At 42.8% G+C, this 23522-nt stretch overlaps 1 protein-coding gene across 1 annotated transcript in view; it reads left to right on the top strand.

Moving 5' to 3' along the window:
* Positions 1-229: 229 nt before the first annotated feature.
* The window catches only part of ST8SIA6 (ST8 alpha-N-acetyl-neuraminide alpha-2,8-sialyltransferase 6), a 151925-nt gene continuing 128632 nt past the window's right edge, over positions 230-23522 (top strand). Inside the window, exons 1-2 of the mRNA XM_023256403.2 lie at positions 230-458; positions 969-1067. Of these exons, the coding sequence (XP_023112171.1) occupies positions 358-458; positions 969-1067 (200 nt within the window). The 5' untranslated portion in view covers positions 230-357. The remainder of the gene's footprint in view (positions 459-968; positions 1068-23522) is intronic.

Raw genomic sequence — 23522 nt, 5'->3', positions numbered from 1 at the left:
GCGGCGGCGGCGACCAGAGCCCGCAGCAGCTCGGAGCGCCTCCGGCAGGAGAGGAGGCGAGCGCGGCGAGTCGCTACCGCCACCCGAACGCCGAGCTCCGCGGTCCGGGGCTGGGCGCCAGAAGGCGAGAGCCGGCACGCGCGCCCTCTCCCTTTGCCCCCGCACGGCGTGCGGGTTGGGCCGGGGCGCCGGGGAGTGCGGGCCCGCGCCGCGCGCCGTCGTCGCCCCTCCCCGCCGCCTTTGAACACTGGAGGTGTGCGCGGCTGCGGCGGCGGCGGCGGCGGGAGCGGCGAGTCGGGCCGGCCGGGCTGCGCTTCGCCGGGGCAGCCGCGGCGGCGGCCGTGCGCGGGGATCAGGATGCGGCCGGGGGGCGCGCTGCTCGCCCTGCTCGCCGGCCTGCTGCTGTCGCTGCTGCTGCGCCTGCTCTGGTGCTCCACCGACGCGCCCGCCCGCTCCAGGTACCCCCATCCGCCGCGCCCCGGGCCGACCCTCGCCTTGCGCGCGCGCGCCCAGCGCCCCCTCCCCCCGCCCCGGGGACCCCCGCCGCCGAGCCGCCCCACTCGGGGCGCGGACTCTCGGCCGCCGCGGAGGGCAGCCGACGGGCGGCGGCCGCACGAGGGTGGGCCGGGAAGCGGGGCGTCCAGGAGGCAGGGCTGGCCGGGTGGGGGTGACCGAGGGGCGACGCTCGGACCGGGTGGGCACCCGCCGTGGCGGAGAGGGTTGCGAGGGCTCCGGCGGGCGTCGCCGCGGAGCGGGACCTGCCGTCGGGTCCCCGGCAGTGTCCCGGGCTCGCCGTTCTGGTCCGTGCTTTCCCTCCCTCCACGCCCTACGCGGTTTCAAACTCCGGGGCTTGGGAGCCGCTGGGGGAGCCGGGGCGCGCGGGGACGCCCCGGCTAGGTGCGAGCGCGCGGCCGCTGCCGAGCCTGCCAGCGAGGTGTAACAACTTAGTTTTCTTCCCGGCTGTGCAGGCTCTCGGTGGAGGAGAGCAGGGACGCCACCCGCGGCACCCCCGCCGCGCTGAGGACGCTCCGGAGCCCGGCCACCCAGCTGCCGCGCCCCACGAACAGGTACCCGCGGCGCCGGGCGGGCGGGCGGGGGCTCGGCGGCTGCGGGGCGCGGGTGGGGCACGGCTGCACCCGCAGGACTCGCTTCGAGGTGTCTGGCTGGGACCGCAGACTGAGTGGGTTTGGTCGTGTGTGTGTGTGTGTGTGTGTGTGTGTGTGTGTGTGTGTGTGTGTGTCCGTGTCCCCTCACACTCCCTCAGCCTCCTCTGTAAAGACTGTTCCTCCGTGTAGAGGTTCTTGGAACCAAGGGAGATGCTCAAACAGCTGCACTTTAAAAAATGGGTGCCCGGGCCCCTTCTGCATAACCGTGTGTTGAAAACCCCCAAGAGAGGCAGCTCAGCCTGTCTATAGAGGGATTTGGTCGGTGTGCTTTTTGTCTTTATGCTATCCAGTGCACCCGGGTAAGATTCACGTTTGGGGAATTCTGTGCACAGCGTTAAGAATGTTTTGTCTCCTTAGTGAATGGAGACTTAAAATTGTTCTTTTTCACTTCGAGGACTATTTATCCGTGTGCAATCATTTTTTGGTTTAAATCTTTTTTTTTTCTGATTATAAAAGTAATTCATGCTTGTTGCAGAAAGTTCGATAATATGAGAAATGTATTAAAAAATATTCACCGAGAGCTCTGCCACCCAGAGATTATATTAAGGCTTTGGTCTGTATTCTTCCAGGAGTTTTTCCTCTGTAGGTATATTTAAAAAATATACTGAAAATTATACTTTATTGTTTGTGTTCTTCCTTTTTTCCTAAAAACCTGGACACATGCAGTACATTTCATTAACCCCCCCACCCCCCACGGCAACATTGCTTCTGATTGTTGCATAATTCATCATATGAATGTGCCATCATCTGTTTAACTGTTTGTGCTTCCAGATATTTAGATTGTTTCCTGTTCTGTTTTTATTTGCTGTTAATAATTCTATTAAGTGTATCTGTGTATGTAAATCTTCATCTTCATCTTAAATTCTCCAGGATCGAGTGAGAGAAGTTGTATTATTAGGTTAGGGTATGTACATTGTAGGTTCCAAATACACATGGCCAATTACATCCTAGAAGAGTTGATTCAATTTACATTTTCACCCGAAGAATGTACTGCTTTGGGCCTCAGCATTGCTATTATTACTTCAATTTTGTGTCCTGTCTCTTTTCCTCTGCTTATCTCTTGTGACTCCCTTTCCCTCTGTGTTTCCTTCTGTATATTCTTGGCTCTTGGACCATCTGAATCTTCGGATTGCATGACCCCAGACTCCTGTGTGGCTCCTGCACGGTCGGGAGAAGGGTTGGGGGTGGGGGAGGGGGAGCCTGGAAGAAATCTTGAAGTGCAGAAACAACCTCTCACAAAATTCCTGTGCTGGAATTCTACAGCATGTTAGAGGCACAAAGAAATCCTGGAGTCACAAGGCTTTTGAGAAAAATGGTGGCCTCTAGTTTTATGTTTTGCAGGGTTATATACTATAGATAGCATAGCTTTCCAGTGATTTGGGGAACATTCCATCTCTTTCCAGGCCTTAGTGCTGTTACCCATTTTGGCGTTTCCCCTTGGGGAAATTAGAAAGAATGCACTAATTGAATTATCTGGTCCTAGGCCTTTTTTGAGGTGATTCTTTGATGAATTTTTCAGCTTCTTTTGGCCTACTTCTTTTCTACTTTGCATACTTCTTGAGCTAATATAGGTAATTCGTATGTTTTCTCTGAATCTGGTTCAAAGATTCTTTAGACCATTCTGTTATATTTTTTAAAACTCTGTCTGGTTTATCTCCCTTTTATCACTGATGATTTTGATTATTTATGTAGCAGGAGTACGATTTTTAATTTATGCTACTAGATTATGTAGGAAATTCCAATTTCTTAATTTTTCTGTAGCTGATCTGCTTGCTTTTTTCTTCATGAGCCCCGCACTGCAGGTAATAGGTAAAAGTTATCATATAATAGTAATGCTAATAGCAGTTAAGGATGGCCAACACTTACTGAATGTTTTAATGGACCAGATACTGATATAAGCACTTTACATTTATTAGCCCACTTAATCCTGAAGAAACACGGAGAGAAACTATGATACAACCTTCATTTTATCAATGAGGAAACTGAGGCACAGAGAGATTAAGTAAATTGCCCAGAGTCACAGAGTTGGCAAATTTGTGGAGCCAGGAGTCAAGCCATGTGGATCCAGAATCCCATGCTCTTTTTTTTAAAATTTTTTCATGTTTATTCATTTTTGAGAGAGAGACAGAGCATGAGCAGGGGAGGGTCAGAGGAGACAGAGTCCAAAGCAGGCTCCAGGCTCTGAGCTGTCAGCACAGAGCCCAACGTGGGGCTTGAACCCACAAACAGTGAGATCATGACCTGAGCCGAAGTTGGAGGCTCAACCAACTGAACCACCCGGGCTCCCCCAGGATCCCTGCTGTATAGCCTTCCTTAGGTGCTGGGCAAGACGGTGTGTGTGTATGTGTGTGTGTGTTTCCAGGTTAAAGCTTACTCAAATGTGACAATTTAAGCGACTCTTTCTGGTAATATTAATTCTTTCCGGGAGCAAATACTCAGCCTTTCATATGGTTTCCACCATCTGTTCTTACTTAAAGATGATGCCCAGCTATAAGGGGAGAGGGCCTTAGGTGACGTGTAGGTACAGTTGAGAGTTGGGCTTCATGATCATGGTACCCTTTGGCTTCACCAGTCTCCAGGATGATGTCCATTTTCCATCTGATGGCTGGGTACTATCCTGCAGCCAATTGGGAAAGCTGCAGCTTGTGGTTCGTTCTTTTTCCTCAGGTGTTCTACCCTACTGGGACCCCGCTATATCAACCTCACCTGAGTGAGCTTCTGATGCTCCCTCTCAGGGATCTGGTGAAGATTCTCTTTTAGTCCTATCTTGCATTGTCACTCTGCGACATTTGCTCTGATGCTCTCCCAACTAGCTCCGGCCAGCTCGCTTCACAGCCAGTCTTGGCTATTTCTGGAACCCATCTAAACATAGAAGAACCAAAGCTGGTTCAGGAAATTAACTATCAGGGCCTCCCTCTACTTGCCCCATGCCCTACTCTAAGTTAATTTCAGGATGGGAGGTGGCCCAAGAGGTGATCTCTTGGCAGAGTCCCAGTTGGGGGAGGAGGCCAAACCCCCTCTACCCTTTGTGGTTACCCTTACCTTTCTGTCCCCAAGCCAGAGCTCTCCTCCTCCTTTTTCTGTCTTCTTTCCACCCTTGCTCCCAGTTAGAAATGTGCAGGTTACCCCTGTCCTTCCTATTTTCTTTTGTCCTGACTCAGACCTCCAGGCCTGATTCAAACCTAAGCCTTAATGGTGATTTGTGGGGACCAGGAGTAAAAAGGTTGAGAAAGCTCCAGGAGCTGTGTCTTCCAAGTAAGATGGTTAATTGCTAAAGAGGCAGAATGAGAGGAATTTGGAAAATCTTTTCTTGGGGCAGTAGCATATCTTGTTTTGCTTAGCTAAAGCTGAATATCACTTTATGCTTTCTCTTTGCATTTTTTCAGTAACAAGTCTTTCTCTCTCCAGACTCCCCCAAAGGATGCTTTAAAATGACTTCGGGAAAAGTCATGTCAAAGTCAGAAAGACAAAAGAGAAAAATTTAATAATAATTCTCAAAATATAACCCCATTACAATGGATGCTTTCTCTTTCTAATAAGCTTTGCCAAAGTCTGTCATGGGTTTGTTCATACAACCAGCTCTTGGATTTATTTGTCAATTCTGATATTTTTTCCAGGTTGTATTTCCTTTGTGTTACCTGTTTTTTTTTAAGTCATACCTTTTTTTCCCAACTTAATGCCTTGAAGTGAATGCTTTTTTCCCCCCATTTTTCTTTGTAACAGAAATATTTATTACTAAATATTTTCTACTAAAATTTACTACTGTGATTTTTCCTTTGAATACAGCTTTGGATCTGTTCCTTAAGTTTGGATACATAGTCTTCAGATTTTTAAAAATATATTCTAAATTGTTTATAATTACATTAAAATTTTTTTAAGATTTTATTTTTTTTTTAAGTAATCTCTGCACCCAATGTGGGGCTCCAACTCACAACCCCAAGATCACGAGCTACATGCTCCACCCACTGAGCCAGCCTGGTGCCCCTATAATTACATTAAAATTTTAAATAATTTTTATCTCCATAGTTATTTAGGAGAGTGCTTTTTAAAAAAAATTTTTAATGTTTATTTATTTTTGAGAAAGAGAGAGTGGGGGAGGGACAGAGACAGAGGGGCTCAGAGGGGACAGCAGAGAGCCCACATCGTGGGGCTCCCAACTCACCAACCATGAGATCATGACCTGAGCCCAAGTTGGACGCTTAACCGACTGAGCCACCCAGGCGCCCCAAGAGTACTTTTAAATTTACAAGGCGTTGGAATTAAAAAAAAATACTAATTGAATATTCTCTTCTTTTTGAATACTTTTTTCTTCATGTTAATTTCATTTTTTGATTATGAAAGAAGTCCAGGAACATGTGCTATAATGCCATAAAGTTCTCAAATTAGGAGAGATTGGACTATGGCAATGTTAATCACGTGGCCAGAGCAAGGCTCTATAACTAGCCGGCTTGGAATTCCAGGGTCCCTCCATGGAACGATCCAGGTGCCCGTTGTGGCTTGGCACCTGGTAGTGCAGTGTCCATTCTGGCTTCAGCATCCGTAGTGGGGATTCAGGAGCTGTGGCTGGCTGGGCTTTCCTGGGTAGCGGCAGCTGTGCTTTGAAAACCCTGCTTGTTGTTGCCCACGTCAGTGCGCCATCTGGGCTGATAGGACTGTGAGTTTTCCGGAGATGTGGGGATCCTCCTTCTACTTTTCTGCTCTCCCATAGAGCTTCACCTGCTTGTTTCCATTAATGGGCTGTCTTCGCACTCCCTGTGACCCTTTCTCCCTGCGGTAGAACTTTGACTCCTCCCTGTTTGAGACCCCGGCTTCCAGGGAGGGCAGACATCAAGTATCAGTTGTGTTATATCCCAAGTCATTACTGTAGGGAACGTCATGCAGAGATTTTGTTTCACGGTTTTTTTTTTTATTAAAAGCTTTTTTAAAGTTTACTTATTTTTAAGAGAGAGAGACAGATTGCGAACGGGAGAGGGGCAGAGAGAGGGAGACACAGAATCTGAAGCAGGCTCCAGGCTCCTCCCTTTCAGCACAGAGTCTGATGCGGGACTCAAACTCACTAATCTTGGGATCGTGACCTGAGCGGAAGTCGGACACAACCGGCTGAGTCACCCTGGTACCCCTTACTTCATGTTTTTCAGATGAACACAGAGGGAAAAATAAAAACTGCCTGTCATTTCAGCGTCCAAAAGATGGGTGCTCTTCGTATTTTTGATAACTTGGCATACACATACCTGGTAATGTTGCTGTGCATATTTTGGTATGGGTTAGTAATGCTTTTTAACAACATCTCAACTCTTCTTCACGTCACTGGTCTTCTGCAACATCATCTTTAGAACATAGTGTTTGAATGTGTGCCTGAACCGTAATTTATGTATTCTTTCCTGTTGCACAATTGGGGTATTTATTCTTTTTGATTTCGATTTATACTCTAATATGAACCGCTTTGTATCCTTGCACATATTCTTGATTATTCAGATAAATAAATAGAAGTGGAGGGGCTTGATCAAAGGATATGTGAAATTTCAAAACGTCGCTGTGACTCGTCCAGCAATAATAGTTGATTCCAACTTTCACTCACGTTAGCAATGTGTGAGAGTGACCACTGACTCCAACTCTTAATTTTTTTTTTAATGTTTGTTTATTTTTGGGACAGAGAGAGACAGAGCATGAACAGGGGAGGGGCAGAGAGAGAGGGAGACACAGAATCGGAAGCAGGCTCCAGGCTCTGAGCCATCAGCCCAGAGCCCGACGCGGGGCTCAAACTCATGAGCCGCGAGATCGTGACCTGAGCTGAAGTCGGACACTTAACCGACTGAGCCACACAGGTGCCCCTACAACTCTTGACTGTTCTGTGTATTCGACTCTCTTCATCTTTCCAGTTTCATTCTCAAGAGATAATCATTTTATTTATGTCTCAATTTGTATTTATTTGTTTACCAGTGTGTTTAACTTTTAAGATGTTTTTTATTTTATTTTTTTCTAAGTTGGCTTTTCATACTCTTGATATTCATATCAAGATGCTCTGTTTTCTTAGTGATTTATAAGAGGTTTAGGAAGACCAAAAATAGAAAAGTTATTTACCGTGCATTTAAATTGATTTTCTAATTTAGTTAACATTTAATTACGTCTGTGGTTATGTAATCTGTACAAGTTTTCAACCTTTCTGTATTCCTGTCATTTATATTTACTTTTCTTTCTCAATTCTGCTTCTGAATTGATAAACTTACTGATCATTTATTGATGTATTTGTTATGCTAAGTGTACATTTTAAATGCACTCTTCCATATTTAAACCTTTACTCCCTGTACAACTTCTTTTGGCGTGTGGCGAAAGGGGTGAGCTTTTATTTTTTTTAATGTTTATTTGTTTTTGAGACAGAGAGAGACAGAGCATGAGTGGGGGAGGGGCAGAGAGAGAGGGAGACACAGAATCAGGCTCTAGGCTCCGAGCCATCAGCACAGAGCCCGATGTGGGGCTCAAACTCTTCTACCAGGAGATCATGACCTGAGCCAAAGTCAGATGCTCAACCGACTGAGCTACCCAGGCACCCTGGGGTGAGCTTCTATTAAGCTATTATTCTATCATGTGCTTTCTCCTTTGAGAATTCTTTTTCTTAAATTTGAATTAAACTCCTGCTTACAAATCTAGAAATACTGAGTATAGATTCTTTTTTAAAAAATTTTTTAATGTTTATTTATTTTGAGAGAGAGAGACAGAGACAGAGTGTGAGCAGGGGAGGGGCAGAGAGAGAGGGAGACACAGAATCTAAGCAGGCTTCAGGCTCTGAGCTGTGAGCTCAAATCCATGAACCGTGAGATAGTGACCTGAGCCAAAGTTGTATGCTTAACTCACTGAGCCACCCAGACGCCTCAGGGTGCAATTGTTATTTTTCACATATAAGTACTGAAATATTGCATCCTGACTCCACTGTTTTTGGTTTCTGTCTTCAAATTTTTTAAGATTTCTGTTCTTCTATTGTCTGCCTTTTAGGGCCCTGAAAAACAAATAGGAGCAGTCTTAACTTTCCATTTTTCTTTTCTTAAATTTATTGATTTATTTTGAGAGAGGAAGGAGAGAGAGAGGGGGGAGAGAGAGAGAGAGAGAGAGAGAGAGAGAGAGAGAGAGAGAGAGAGAAATATCCCAAACACAGAGCCCCATGCAGGGCTCAGCCTCACGAACCTTGAGATCATGACCCAAACTGAAATCAAGAGTCGGATGCTTAACCTACTGAGCCACCCAGGCGCCCCTTAACTTTTATTTTTTCAAAAGTCACCTGTTTGATGATATGTTTTATGGATCCGGAGAGGATTTTTCTTTCTACTTAAAAATTGTTAACTTTCCAGTGATATGTCTTTTGGGTGACCTCTTGCAGTTAATTTTGTCAGTAAACTTTTTAAATCCACTGGCCTATTTATTCTCTTTTGTGTCCTATCATGGATTATTTGATGTGTTCCACACATTCTGACTGTATTCTGTGAATTGATTTTTCATTTTCTGTCCTGCATTGCTATACTTCTTCGCCACCATTGCCTTTCCATGTAAACAATTACTATTTTTTTTTAGTTTGGTTTTCTCTCTCTGTGTGTGTGTGTGTGTGTGTGTGTGTGTGTGTGTGTGTGTGTGTGTGTTTTCCCTCTGCCCTCTGGGAAGGCTGCTCAAAGCTGTCCTCTACATTACTGAATTATTTCTCTGTAGTGTCAATTCTCTGTTTTGCCCTGTCTAAAACAGTAAATCTATTACATTTTTATTCTTTACAATTTTTTTCTCGTCTTAGCCTGCACCTTATCACATCAATTTACTTACATCTTAGAAAGCATCTAAGTAAACGTTTAATAAACCTCACCCTCCATTTCTAACTTCAAGTTTTCTTGCATTTTATTGAGAACACAAAGCAAATGCTTTCTCAAGATTTCTTCTGTTTCTTATAGTGAATATCTTTTAAAAGTATAATTTTTTCTTACATCCTGGGAACACTGTTCTCCCAAGTTAGAGAATATTTTTTTTAACATTTATTTAAATTCCAGTTAGTTGACATACAGTGTTATATTAGTTTCCGGTGTACAATATAGTGATTCAACACTTCATATGTTACCCAGTGCTTATCGTTAAGTGCACTCCTAAATCCCCATCGTCTATTTAACCCATTCCCCCCACCCACCTCCCCTCTGGTAACCTTCAGTGTGTTGTCTATAATTAAGAGTCTGTTTCTTGATTTACCTCTCCTTTTCTTTTTTCTCCCCTTTGCTCATTTGTTTTGTTTCTTAAATTCCACATATGAGTGAAATCATACGGTATTTGTCTTTCTCTGACTGACTTATTTTGCTTAGGGTAATACTCTAGCTCCATCCACATCATTGCAGATGGCAAGATTTCATTCTTGTTTATGGCTGAGTGATATTCCATTGTATGTATGTATCACATCTTTAGCGAGTCATCAGTCAGTGGACACTTGGGCTGTTTCCAAAGTTTGGCTATTGTAGATAATGCAGCTGTAAACACTGGGGTACAATATCCCTTTGAATTAGTGTTTTTGTATTCTTTGGGTAAATACCTACTAGTGCCATTGCTAAATCCTAGGGTAGTTCTATTTTTAACTTTTTGAAGACCCTTCATACTGTTTTCCAGAGTATTCTCATCAACATCAACAGTGCAGTGGGTTCCCCTTTCTCCACATCCTTGCCAACACCTTGTGTTGTTTGTTGTGTTGTTGATTTTAGCATTCTGACAGGTGTGAGGTGCTACCTCATTATAGTTTTGATTTGTATTCCCTGATGATGTGTGATGGTGAGCATCTTTTCCTGTGTCTATTGGCCATATGTGTGTCTTCTTTGGAAAAGTGTCTATTCATTTCTTCTGTCCATTTTTTAATTGTTTTTTGGGGTGTTGAGTTTTATAAGTTCTTCCTATATTTTGGATATTAACCACTTATCAGATATATCTTTTGTAGATGTCCTCTCTAATTCCATAGGGTGCCTTTTAGTTTTATTGGTTATTTTCTCCACTGTGTAGAAGTTTTTGTTTTGATGTAGTTCCAGTAGTTTATTATTTTTAATTTAATTAATTAGTTTATTTATTTTGAGAGAGAGACAGAAAGAGAGAGAGTGAGGGCACATGTGCAGGTGAGTGGGGTAGGGGCAGAGAGAGAGGGGGAGAGAGACAGAATCTCAAGCAGGCTTTACACTGAGCACAGATCCTGACATGGGGCTCAGTCGCATGACTGTGAGATCATGACCTGAACCAAAGTCAAGAGTTGGACACTTAACTGACTGAGCCACCCAGGCACCCCCAATAGTTTATTTTTGATTTTGTTTCCCTTGCCTCAGGAGACATGTCTAGTAGGAAGTTGCTACAGTCCACGTCAAAGAGGTTACTGCCCGTGTTCTCCTCTAGGATTTTAGTGGTTTCATGTCTCACATTTAAGTTTTTAATCTATTTTGAATTTACTTTTATGTATGATGTAAGAAAGTGGTCTAGTTTCATTCTCTTACATGTCACTGTTCAATTTTCCCAACACCGTTTGTCGAAGAGACTTTTTCTCATTGGAGGTTCTTCCCTGCTTTGTTGAAGATTAATTGACTATGTAGTTGTGGGTTCATTTCTGGGTTTTTTATTCTATTCTGTTGATCTCCATGTCTATTTTGTGCTGGTACTGCACTCTTGTGATGACTACAGCTTTGTAATATAACTTAAAATCCTGAATTGTGATGCCTCCAGCATTGCTGTTCTTTTTCAAGGTTGCTTTGGCTATTCCGGGTCTTTTGTGGTTCCATACAGATTTTAGGATGGTTTGCTGTAGCTCTGTGAAAAATGCTGTTGGTGTTTTGATAAGGAGTTCATTGAATGTGTAGATTGCTTTGGGTAGTATCGACATTTTAACAATATTTGTTCTTGCAACCCACAAGCGTGGAGTATCTTTCCATTTCTTCTTTTTTAAGTTTATTCATTAATTTTGAGAGAGAAAGAGAGAGAAAGCTGGGGAATGGCAGAGAGAGAGGAAGAGAGAGAATCTCAAGCAGGCTCCACACCGTCAGCATGGAGCCTGACGTGGGGCTCGAACTCATGAACTGTGAGATCGTGACCTGAGCTGAAACCAAGAGTCGGATGCTTAACCGACTAAGCCACCCAAGTGCCCCTGTCTTTCCATTTCTTTGTGCCCTCTTCGGTTTCTTTCATCAGCGTTTTGTTTTCAGAGTCCAGGTCTTTCACCTCTTTCGTTAGGTGTATTTCTAGGTATCGTGTGGTTTGGGGTGCAATTAAATGGGGTTGATTCTTTAATTTCTCTTCCTGCTGCTTCATTATTGATGTATAGAAATGCAACAGATTTCGGTACATTGATCTTGTATCCTGTAACTTTACTGAATTCATGTATCAGTTCTAGCAATTTTTTGGTGGAGCCTTTCGGGTTTTTGATGTATATAGGGTCGTGTCATCTGCAAAGCGTGAAAATTTTACTTCTTCCTTGCCGATTTGGATGCTTTTTATTTCTTTTTGCTGTCTGATCACTGTGGCTAGGGCTTCTAGTACTATGTTAAATAAAACAGATGAGAGTGGACATCTCTGTCTTGTTCCTGACCATAGGATGATATTAGCTGTGGGTTTTTGTTGTATCACCTTGGTTATGTTGAGGAATGTCATACTTTGTTGAGGCTTCTTACCATGAATGGATGTTGTACTTTGTCAAATGCTTTTTTCTGCGTCTATTGAGAAGATCATTTGGTTCTTATTCTTTCTTTTATTTATGTGGTGTATCCTGTTGTGTGATTTGCAAATATTGAACCACGGTTGCAACCCAGGAATAAATCCCACTTGCTTGTGGTGAATGATTCTTTTAATGTATTGTTGGATTCAGTTGGCTAGTATTTTATTGAGAGTTTTGCATCCATGGTCATCAGGGGTATTGGCCTGTACTTCTCATTTTTAGCGGACTCTTTGTCTGGTTTTGGCATCAGGGTAATGCTGGCCTCATAGAATGAATTTGGAAGTTTCCAAATTTTTTTGAAACTGTTTGAAATTGAACAATTTTTTGAAATTGTTTCAGAAGAATAGGTATTAACTCTTCTTTAAATGTTTGGTAGAATTCAGCTGTGAAGCCAACTGGCCTTTGATTTTTGTTTACTGGGAGATTTTTTATTACCGATACAGTTTCTTTTCTGGTTATCAGTCTGTTCTATTTCTTCCTGTTTCAGTTTTGGTAGTTTGTGAGTTTCTAGGAATTTATCCATTTTTCCAAGATTGCCCAGTTTGTTGGCATATAATTTTTCATAGTATTCTCTTATAATTATATTTCTGTGGTGTTGGTTGTTCTCTCTCCTCTTTCATTCATGATTTTATCTATTTGGGTCCTTTCTCTTTTCTTTTTGATAATTCTGGCTAGGGATGTAGCAGTTTTGTTAATTCTTTCAAAGAACCAGCTCTTAGTTTCATTGACCTGTTCTACCATTTTTTTGTTGTTGTTTCTGTATTGTTTATTTCTGCTTTAATCTTTATTACTTCTCTTCTTTTGTTGGCTTTAGGCTTTTTTTTTTCTGTTCCTTTTCTAGCTCCTTAAGGTATACGGTTAAGTTGTATATTTGGGTCCTTCCTTGCTTCTTGAGATAAGCGTCAATTGCAATGTATTTTCCTCTTAGGACTGCCTTTGCTGCAGTCCAAAGGTTTTGGACTGTTGTGTTTTCATTTTCATTTGCTTCCATGTATTTATTAGTTTCTTTTTAAAATTCCTGGCTAACCCGTTCATTCTTTAGTAGGATGTTTCTCAACCTCCATGTATTTGAGAACTTTCCAAATATTTTCTTTTTTTTTATTATTTTTTATTTTTATTTTTTTCCAAATATTTTCTTGTGGTTGACTTCAAGTTTCATAGTGTTGTGATCTGAAAATATGCATGGTATGATTTCAGACTTTTTGTAGGGCTGATTTGTGACGCAGTATGTGGTCTATTCTGGAGAATTTTCCATGTGCATTTGTGAAGAATGTGTATTCTGCTGCTTTAAGATGGAATGTTCTGAATGTATTTGTTAAATCCATTTGGTTTAGCGTGTCATTCAAAGCCATTGTTTCCTTGTTGATTTTCTGTTTAGATGATCTGTCCGCTTGTGTAGGTGGGATGTTAAAGTCCCTTACTATTGTATTATTATCAGTTAGTTCCTTAATGTTTGTTGTTAACTGTTTTATATATTTGGGTGCTTCCATGGTGGCTGCATAAATATTTACAATTGTTAGATCTTCTTGCTGGATTGTCCCCTTTATTATGATATAGTGCCCTTCTTCATCTCTTGTTACAGTCTTTGTTTTAAAGTCTATTTTTTTTTTGTGTGTGATATAAGTATTGCCACTCTGGCTTTCTTTTGACATCCATTTGCATGATAAATGTTTCTCCATCCCCTCACTTTCAGTCTGCAGGTGTCTTTAGGTCTCAAATTAGTCTCTTGCAGGCAGCATGTAGATGGATCTTGTTTTGTTTTTTTTTTTTAATGCATCCTGACACCCTATGTCTTTTGATTGGAGCATTTAGTCTACTTGCACTGAGAGTAATTATTTTTTATTTTATTTTTTTACATTCAGAGTAATTGTTGATAGATATGTATCTATTGCCATTTTATTGTTTGTTTTGTTGCTGCCTCTGGAAATTTTCTGTGTTCCTTTCTTGTCTTTGCCACTATTGGTCCTTCCTTTCTACTCAAAGAATCCCCTTTAATATTTCTGCAGGGATGGTGTAGTAGTCATGAACTCCTTTAGTTTTTGTTTATCTGGGAAACTCTTTATCTCTCCTTCTATTCTGAATGACAGCCCGGCTGGATAAAGTATTCTTGGCTGCAGATTTTTCCCATTCAGCCCTTCAAATATATCATGCCACTCCCTTCTGGCTTGCCAAGTTTCTCTTGAGAAATCTCCAGCTAGCACTATTTGTCTTCCCCTGTAAGTTAATGACTTCTTTTGTATTGTTTTTAAGATGTTTTTTTCTCATCACTATATTTTACAAATTGAATTACAATATGTTTTGGTGTTGGACTGCTTTTGTTGATTTTGATGGGTGTTCCCTATGCCTCCTGGATCTGGATGCCTGTTTCCTTTCCCAGATTAGAGATGTTTTCAGCTATTATTTCCTCACATAAATTTTCTGCCCCCCCCCCTTCTCTCTTCTTCTTCTGAGACTCCTATAATAGATGTTATTACGTTTGACAAAGTCACTGAGCTCCCCAATTCTGTTCTTGTGTTCCACAATTCTTCTTCTTCTCATTTGTTCAGTTCCATTATTCTCTACTGGTTTGTCTTCTGTATCACTAGTTCATTCCTCTTATTCTCCTAGCCTGCTCTTCATTTCATCAATCTGTTTCTAATCTTATTTATTATATTCTTCATTTCTGATTGATTCTTTTTTAACTCTTTTATCTCTGTGGCAAGAGTCTCATTGATGTCTTCTTTTCTCAAGGCCAGTGAATATCCTTATGATTGGTGGTTTAAATTCTCCATCAGACATGTTACTTATATCTGTTTAGCTGTGGTCTCTGGCCATGGCCTTATCTTGTTCCTTCGTTTGGGATTAATTCCTTCATCTTGGCATTTTGTCTAAGTCTCTGCCTTCCTCTCTGTGTTAGGAAGCCCATTTGTTTTTTGTTCCTGAAAGTAATGGCCTTATGAAGAAGAGGGCATGTAGTGCCCAGGCCTGGTGCTCTAGGAGTGTCTCTAGTGTGTGCTGTGTGCACTCTACTGTTGTGCTTTGGCTGCTCTATCCTTCAAGCCAGTTGTCTGGAGAGGCTCTTCTCACCTGCTGTGAGCAGTGTTTGGTCTTTGGCATAACGTTTTTTTTTTTTTTAAATTTTTTTTTTCAGTGTTTATTTATTTTTGGGACAGCGAGAGACAGAGCATGAACGGGGGAGGGGCAGAGAGAGAGGGAGACACAGAATCAGAAACAGGCTCCAGGCTCTGAGCCACCAGCCCAGAGCCCGACGCGGGGCTGGAACTCCCGGACCGCGAGATCGTGACCTGGCTGAAGTCGGACGCTTAACCGACTGCGCCACCCAGGCGCCCCTGGCATAACTTTTACTAGGAGTGCTCTGGTCTGCTTGTGATATGAGACCTGACACCACTTCCACCAGAACTGAGGCCCCGCAGAACTCTCTGGTCTGGAGACATGGTGTGGGCAAGGGTTTGTCCTGGTCTTCTGGGGAAGGGGTCTGCCACACTGGGACTGAGGCAGGCTTGACTGAGAAGGGCAGTCCTGTCAGAGTGCAGGGGTGTGGAGTTTGGTGTAAGCAAGTTAGGCAGCCAGTGTTGGAGCTTTGCTGCTTCCCACAGGTGGCTCTGTGTTTATGCTGAGGGATGGGGGAGGGAAATGGTGCCAGCCATCTGCCTTGTCCTCGGAGAGGTGTCTCTGTGGACTCTGCCTCTCAAGGGTCCCCTCTGTGGAGAGTGAATTATCTCTCCACTGTGTGGCCCAGGCATTCTTCACATCTCTGTTTCCATGCCATCTGCCCCTAGGTTGTTTGCCTGCCTTTTCTCCAGGAACAGGGCAGTGCCCTCAAGGCTGTATCCCAACCAACTCCGCTGACCTTTATTTAACACTCCAGGCTCTAAGCCCAATGGTTGCAAGAACTTCCGAAATTCAGCCCCTTTTGTTTTTCTCCACCAGTGGCTTTGGGGAAACGTTCTCTTTGTGCCTTCGCCTATGTGCTCCTCTCTCTGTCTCTTTCCCTTTTCCATGACCATGGCTTTCTCCCCTCTATAGCAACTGCGATTCATTTCTCCCCTCACCACTTCCTACCTTCTTTGATGTGGCCTCCTCTCGCCCATTAGTTGTGGAGTTTGTCCTGTCATCTTCAGGTTGATATTTGGGGTATTCAGAATGACTTGATAGTTATCTAGTTGTGTTCCTGAGAAGAGACAAGCCTAGGGTCCTCCTACTCTGCTTCCATCTTCCAGAGGGATCCAGTTAGAAAATCTTTTAACACGTTTTATATTTTGTTTTGTGGGTTTTTTTTTTGGCTTCTTTTTGATTTAGATATCTCTGCATGAGAAGGCCTCTCTCTAGCCTTGTGCTCGTCAGACAGGATATCTTAGAACTCCTTTTGGCTCCTACCAGGGGCTGAAAGATTACCCTTCTTAGAGCACACACCAGGTGAGAGGCTGAGCCATACAGCCCATAAAGAAATGTCTGTTTTTTAAAAACTCAAATATAAATTGTGGTAAAATACAAGTAACATAAAGTTTACTAATTTGAGTTTTTTAAAGACGGAGCCTCAAATCTGTCTCGTTCTCATGTGTTGATCTCATGACTGCCAGAAAGTGCATGTGTTCTGAAGTTATCCTAAACGACCTGGACTTTTGCTGCCGAGAGGAGTAGTGCATGACAAGTATCACCTGAAATCCAGAGAGGGCTGGGGTCCTGGAGCTCTCCTCATAGCTGCCACCTCCTTTGCATTCCAGGGTGTGGTGACTGATTCCCTTTCCTGTCCCATTGTTTCAGTGTTATAATTAATATAATACAGTATAGTATAGTATAATATAATACAATATATAATAATATAGTATAATATAATATAATATAATATAATATAATATAATATAATATAATATAATACAATACAATAATATGCATAGATATAATCTCAAGAGAATGTAGAAAGGGAATAATGAATGAGTACTTGGCACATCAGCATTCAAACAGCCTCCGCTGTCTCCGGAAGCAGGTCCTTCTTGTGTGGGAACAGCCACCTGATTTTCTGGTTGGGGCAGGCTCTCTTTGCTTAGGTAAAGAAAGGTAGACAGTGGGAGAAAGATCAAAACCACCCTGATTTTTTTCTCCCCGGACCTGCTGATTCATCAGCTGCTGGTAATTTCTCCGTGTGGTTCCATATACCCTCTTGTTAACAGTATTTCTCCCCGGGATCTGACAAATTTCTGAAGCAGCTATCTGTTGCCATCACAATGTGCGGTTGTCATTTTGTGTAGACTTGTGTACTTTCATAAGAATGTAAATAGTCTGGAAGAGAGAGAATCAGGCACGTTTTGCTCTTTGCTGCCTCAAACTGAAAGTTGTAATGATGTTTTATTCGACTTTGTGTTGTTGTCTATGTTCACACAGGGATCATAATTGTGAGCTTCAGAAATCCAAGATAAGTGTGAACTAGGGCTTGTAAAAGGGCCATAGAGCTAAACATAACTCTGCAACAGCTGCTTTTCACTCTCTTTTACCCCTTTCCTCTCTACCCCACCCTCCAAATAGAGGAAGGCTATTGGATTTTATTTTTGAGAACAATATAATTCACTTTGGTATCTTTACTCCTTTGCTTTTAGGAGTAATGATACTGTGTGTATCCTGGTTTTAAAAATTGAGTACATTTTAAAGTTGCCTTGAGTCTAGTTTCTGAAATAATTTGAAATGAGGCTTTAAATCTTGTATTCTGCCTCTTTTTCTGCTCCCTCATCCTGTGTCCTAATTGGAGCCGTTCTTTTCAAGGCTTACTGGGAGTTCACTTCTGCTCTGATATTGATCACCTATCTCCTGACTTCCCTGTCATCTGGTGAAAGCCGGGAGAGCTGTCCCAGGGAGGGGGGGTAGGACACGGGCTGCAGGCAGTGTTGGCCTTCCGTGGGCTCCTTGCCACGTACACAGGAAAGCCGGGATGGGAGGTGGACTTATATTTTCGATCAGGCTCATATAACTCCACGATTTCCTTTTCAGGGCCTTTCTTCACCAGAAGGCTGGGGGTTTCTCCTCCTGGCTTGAGAAGCAACCTCCAGCAGACAATACTGTTCACACATGTATGTCACAGTGAAGTGGTTCCCCTGAAACAGCAGCTAGGGTGGCCCCATGAGTTGTCTGGCCCTTGTATATTAATTCGGTGTGCCTTTCAGAGACGTTTTCCTTGAGCCAATAAGCCTCAGGACGAATCTGAAACACCCGCAGAATAAGTCTGACTTCCTGGTAGTAGGAATGAAGATTTTCTTTAGGAGTTATGGAAAAGAGCAAACATTTCGAGAGATTAGGTGCTAACAGAGGACTAAAGAGAGGAGAAGCCTGGGTACAGCAGAAGGATTTGAAGAGAAGAAAAGGAAATAAATATATCTCTCATCGGCCAGGTGCAGTGATTCTTTTTAGAGTCACTAATATTAGCTGCTCTGCAGTTTCAGGGTGCAAAGGTTTCTACAGCCTCTCCTTTGGGGGCAGAAAAAGAAGCCCTTTAAAGAGCTAGCGATGCCATGAATAAACTTGAGAAAAGTGTTCCTGTGTCTTGATGTGTGGTTTTATAGCTGCTGTTACCATTAAGAATATGATTACTGGGGGATCTGGGTGGCTCAGTCGGTTAAACGTCCGGCTTCAGCTCAGGTCATGATCTCACAGTCCTTGGGTTCGAGCCCCGCATCGGACTCTGTGCTGACAGCTCAGAGCTTGGAGCCTGCTTCAAATTCTGTGTCTCCCTCTCTCTCTGCCCCTCCCCTGCTCATGCTCTGTCTCACCCTGTCTCTCAAAAAATAAATAAACATTAAAAAAAAGTTTTAAATTGTGTTTGGGAGTGCCTGCATGGCTCAATCTCTTAAGTGTCCAACTTTGGCTCAGGTCATGATCTCACAGTTTGTGGGTTCGAGTCCTGCGTCAGGCTCTGAGCTGTCAGCACAGACCCTGGAGCCTGCTTTGGATTCTGTGTCTCCCTCTCTCTCTGCCCCTCCCTAGCTTGCGTTCTCTCTCTCTCTCAAAAGTAAACATTAAAAAAAATTAAAAAATAAAAAATATTATTATTGTTTTAGCATATTTATCTATACACACTTAGGAAGCTAGCTAATCTAGGTCTGTCGCGAGTGCGCTGTGATGAGTCATGTCTTCCCACAACATCAGCTTTGTTCAGTCATAAAACATGGTTAACATAATTGTAAAGCAGGTTCAGGATTCCAAACTCAATGACATTTCATTGTGCATTTAACTTGGCTTCATCCACTTCACACAAAGCAAAGCCCGACACAACCCACAAGATAAACCAGGGGTAGGAATTAAGCCCAATGCGAAGTCAGTCTGTGAGTGCACAGTTGGACGAGGACTTGGTGTGGTCCAGATCAGCTCTTGGAGCTTACTGCTTCTTATGTTCAAGCAGTGGAGGATCTCTGTTATGTTCAGAGATTACTTGGACAGAGTCTTTGGCGGAAGTGGCCTTTTCAGCATGGTCGGATGTGAAAGGCTCAGTGTCTGGAGAGTCTGACAGTTGGCTGCAAAAGTCCTCCCAGGAGTTTCATCCATCTTGGGCCTTTGCAGTCCTCTTCAGGTTCTGCTGGTCATCATTTCTGGGTGTTGGCCACCTGTCCTGGTTTTGGTGGTATCTGGTCTCCGGTGCACCGCTCTTGGCTGCTTACCTACTGCTTGACATGAGTCACCGCTTGACCAGGAGTGACTCCATCTTGCTCTCTGTGAGGACACTTAGATCTGTCTTGCCTGTACTCTCAAAGGGAGTGGTGGAAAAGTTTTCCTTTCTTCCGTTCTGGGTTTCTTGGTTGGTTAAATAATTGATTTACAACAGGTTAACAGGAGAAAAGCAAAAGTTTGGTAGCATGTATATGGGAGAGACCCAGAAAAACTGAGTAACCCTCCAAAGTGGCCAAAGCCAGCACGTTAAATACCATCTTCGGCTAAAGGCAAAAGATGTTGGGGTTGGGGATTCAGTTTTGGGCAGACACTGATCAGGAAAAAGCACTATAAACAAGGGTAGGGTTGTGCAGATTTAAGTTGTGGCCTGAGAGTTTCTAGAGATTGAGTTATCCTCCTTTTCTTGCTAGAGGGAGGGAGATACCCTTACAAATGGAGATTTTGTCTTATAAATGTAAATGTCTTTTACAAAAGGGTAACTTGTATTCAGTTTTCTGAGCTTCATCTGGATCTGTCCTTTCCTAAAAATAACCAGCTTAAAATAATATGTCAAAGAGGCATATCTTGGGGTGGCAAAATTTGCTCCCCTTCACAGATTAAGAACAACAACAACAACAGCTTTGTTTCAGGAAGTATGAAGAATGCTTTGTACATGCTTTGGATAATCAGTCAGTAATTCTTGGGAACCTTCATATCCATGGGCGTAATTATTTCTGAAGATAATTTTATAGGGCATAACCTGTGCTTTTTGAAATCATTGTAAAATAATTTCCATTACCTTGTTAGTTACAGTAAGTATAAAAACACTAAGATTCCCAAACATAATTAAACAATTTTTTCATGTTTATTTTTTATTTTTGAGAGAGAGAGAGAGAGGGCAAGAACAGAAGTGGGGGAGGGGCAGAGAGAGAGGGAGACACAGAATCTGAAGCAGGCTTCAGGCTCTGGGCAAGCATTCAGCACAGAGCCCAATGTGGGGCTCGAAACCACGAACTGTGAGATCATGACCTGAGCAGAAGTTGGACGCTTAACCGACTAAGCCGCCAGGCGCCCCTTACATATAATTTTTAAACTGGCATTCCAGAAAACTGGAATTGTGAGTTGTGAGGTCCATTAACTTTGAAAATGATTAAGAGCTCTCACTAGTTGCTAGAATCTCAGTTGGAAGGCAAGTGGTGACCTTACATGCTGCCTTGGGGGGGTATATTCAATGTGCCATGTACAGTCAGTCACTTCTGGACTAGCATGGGTTTGAAATCTGTGCATGCACTTATATGCGATTTTTTAAAAAATAAATACAGTATAGTTCTGGAAATATACTTTCTCTTCATTATGATTTTCTTAATACCATTTTCTTTGATCTAGCGTGCTTTATTTGAAGAATGCAGTTGGTAACCTTCAAACTAAAACTGCCAGTTACCTTGTCAGCCAAAATGGGTTTAGTCAGGAGTAGCAGAGAATTGCAACCAAGGACAAGCAAGCCTGCACACCTTAGTTAGGCAAGTCCACTGAACAAAGGAGAAGCCTGCCCTTTTATAGAGGAGGGGGTGGAGTTGATAATGCTGTTGTAAACCGAAAGCCCATTGGAGTAAACTGGGAGCTGGAAGTATAGTGGCTTTTCATTGGCTGAGTTGTGACTCTCCCATTGGCTGGGTTGTTGCCAGCAGGAAGAGGTAAGCTTTTCTTGCTCAGGCAGCATAGTAAAGTGGTATCCATGTGCAAGGTTCATCTCTTCCTGTTGGGTGTGCAGTTGACCGCAGGAGGTAGGGCATGTGTGCTCCCCGTGCCAGCCTCCTATCTACATTCTATTGTGGTTTCCCTTTGTGAATTTCCACACAGGACATAATACATAGAACATATAAACATATAACAGTTGCTGGACTGTTACCCGTAAGACTTCTGGTCAACACTAGGCTATTGTAGTTAAGTTTGTGGAGAATCAAAAGTTCTATATGGATCTGTGAGTACGCAGGGGTTGGCACCCCTAACGCTGTGTCGCTCAAGGGTCAACTGTATTTTTTTTTTGAGATTGTATCTCCTGATTTCCTTACTCTGGGGGGTATAATGGGTGATCCCAATGATTTGTGTTTTGCTTTGGTATGTATTTTATAGTATATTTGCTACTTTAATATTTTAGGGGAAGACCCAGATTTTGCATGTTTATATTTGTCAGCACAGCTTTACTCTTTGAGCATCAAGTTTGCAGACAGATTTTTGTGTCTTTGATTTGGCAATTCATCTCACACTCCCCTTTCATTTTGGGGATACCAAAGTACTCATGTTTTCTGTGTCTAGGGAATATTATTCATGTAATAGATTGAAGTTTGGTGAGGTATGCGCCTTGTCTGTTTCTTTCACCGTGGTATCCCCACTATAATCTGGAACCCCAACGTGTTGGGATTTGAGTCTTCTTTCCTTGTCTCAATAACAGCACTAGGTTTTGGGGGCTATACTTTATCATATTGCATTCCGAGAGAGACACATAGTGAGTTTCACATGGTAAAATATCAGTGATAAAACCTGATTTATAGTTGTACGCTTGTAAGTATATAAAATAAAGTTGGTGATTAGAGGAAGATGGATTAAGCCTGCAAGATTGAAAACTCAGATCTGTAATTATTTCATAAATGGGAAATTTAGATTAATACAGAATTTGAATAAACAGACATTGTCTTATGATACTTGTACTTAGGGGAATTATTTCTAATAAAAAATTTAGACATTAGTGATCACGTATTCCTGTAGCCCAGCTGAGAACCCCTGCTTCTGTGGGGTTTTGAAGCTTCTTTGTAAAGTCACAGAGCACTGGAAACTTTTTATTTAAATGTATATTTCAATATGTAAGGATTTAAAAAAATGCATGTTCAAAACAAAAGTTCAGGGCCACTCAGGTTTATACTGAGTGGCTTCTGCTGGAACATCCTTTTAAACCGAGATACATTCGAAGAGTGGAATTCCCAATAATGTCTTGTTTTAAGATCCATGTCTACACTGAATGAGTAGTGTTTATTCCAGTCACGGTGGATCATATCTGGGGGCCCAAAGAGAACTAACAGAGTTTTGGTGAGACTTATGATAGTGGTGTCAGCACTAGCATGCGGGGAAGAATAAGCCCAACGTGAGCCCATGGAATTGTTCATCGTTGTGAGGGCATAGTGATTTGTGCCTGCAGATTTGGGCAAAAGCCCAATAAAATCAGTTTGCTAATGAGCGAAGGAGCTTTCGCTCCTTGAGATGATCCTCATCAGCCATGATGCCAGGACACAAAATGGCACGAAATCACATTGGGAGGTTAGGGTTTTGGCTAAAGCCAGGGGCATGGGGATGCCATGGTATTCAGCCTCATGTTTAAAGAGTCCAAAGGCCACAATGACTGGGCCTTTAGGCCCAGGGAATGGGGGTACTATATGAATTTACTTAAGAAATGTGAGCTAGTTCACGCTGAGCCTTCTCCATGAGACCTTTAGTATTAGGTGAGACACGGCAGACTCTAATTGTGATATGTGAGGTGTGAACAGCTGTATATTCCCAGTGTGGAAGACCCCAGAGGGAACAATCCTGAATGTGAAATCTACTTTGTGCCTGTTGGTTAGACCAAACAGTGAGGCTGTTAGCTACTACCCAAGAGTCTGTAAGAATATGGATAATGAATTTACCTTCATTGAGGGAATCCTCCAGTGCCAAAGTGACCAACTTTTGGATCCCCATCCTTTATCAACTGAGTCTTAGCAATGGGATAGAAAAAAGAAGCCTCCAGTGCATTCCATCACATGTGATGGTGTTGCTTTTGTCCATAAAATGAATGGATTCCCTTTCTCCTGGACTCGAGACCCTGCAAATGGCCAAGAAGACCAGGGAAGGGACGATCTTTCTTGGACCCATGGACTTGGGCAAGGAGATTCTAGAAAACATGAGAATTAGTGCTAGGGCTTCCACAGTATAGGAATCACCAGATAGGACTAGTGGCATTGTTAGTCTTTTGGGTGGCTTCCAGGGCCAGTTGT

Source organism: Felis catus, chromosome B4, assembly GCF_018350175.1.
Source record: "Felis catus isolate Fca126 chromosome B4, F.catus_Fca126_mat1.0, whole genome shotgun sequence".
Taxonomy (NCBI): domain Eukaryota; kingdom Metazoa; phylum Chordata; class Mammalia; order Carnivora; family Felidae; genus Felis; species Felis catus.
Note: the sequence above shows the minus strand (reverse complement) of the source record. Positions and strands in the feature narration are given on the sequence as shown.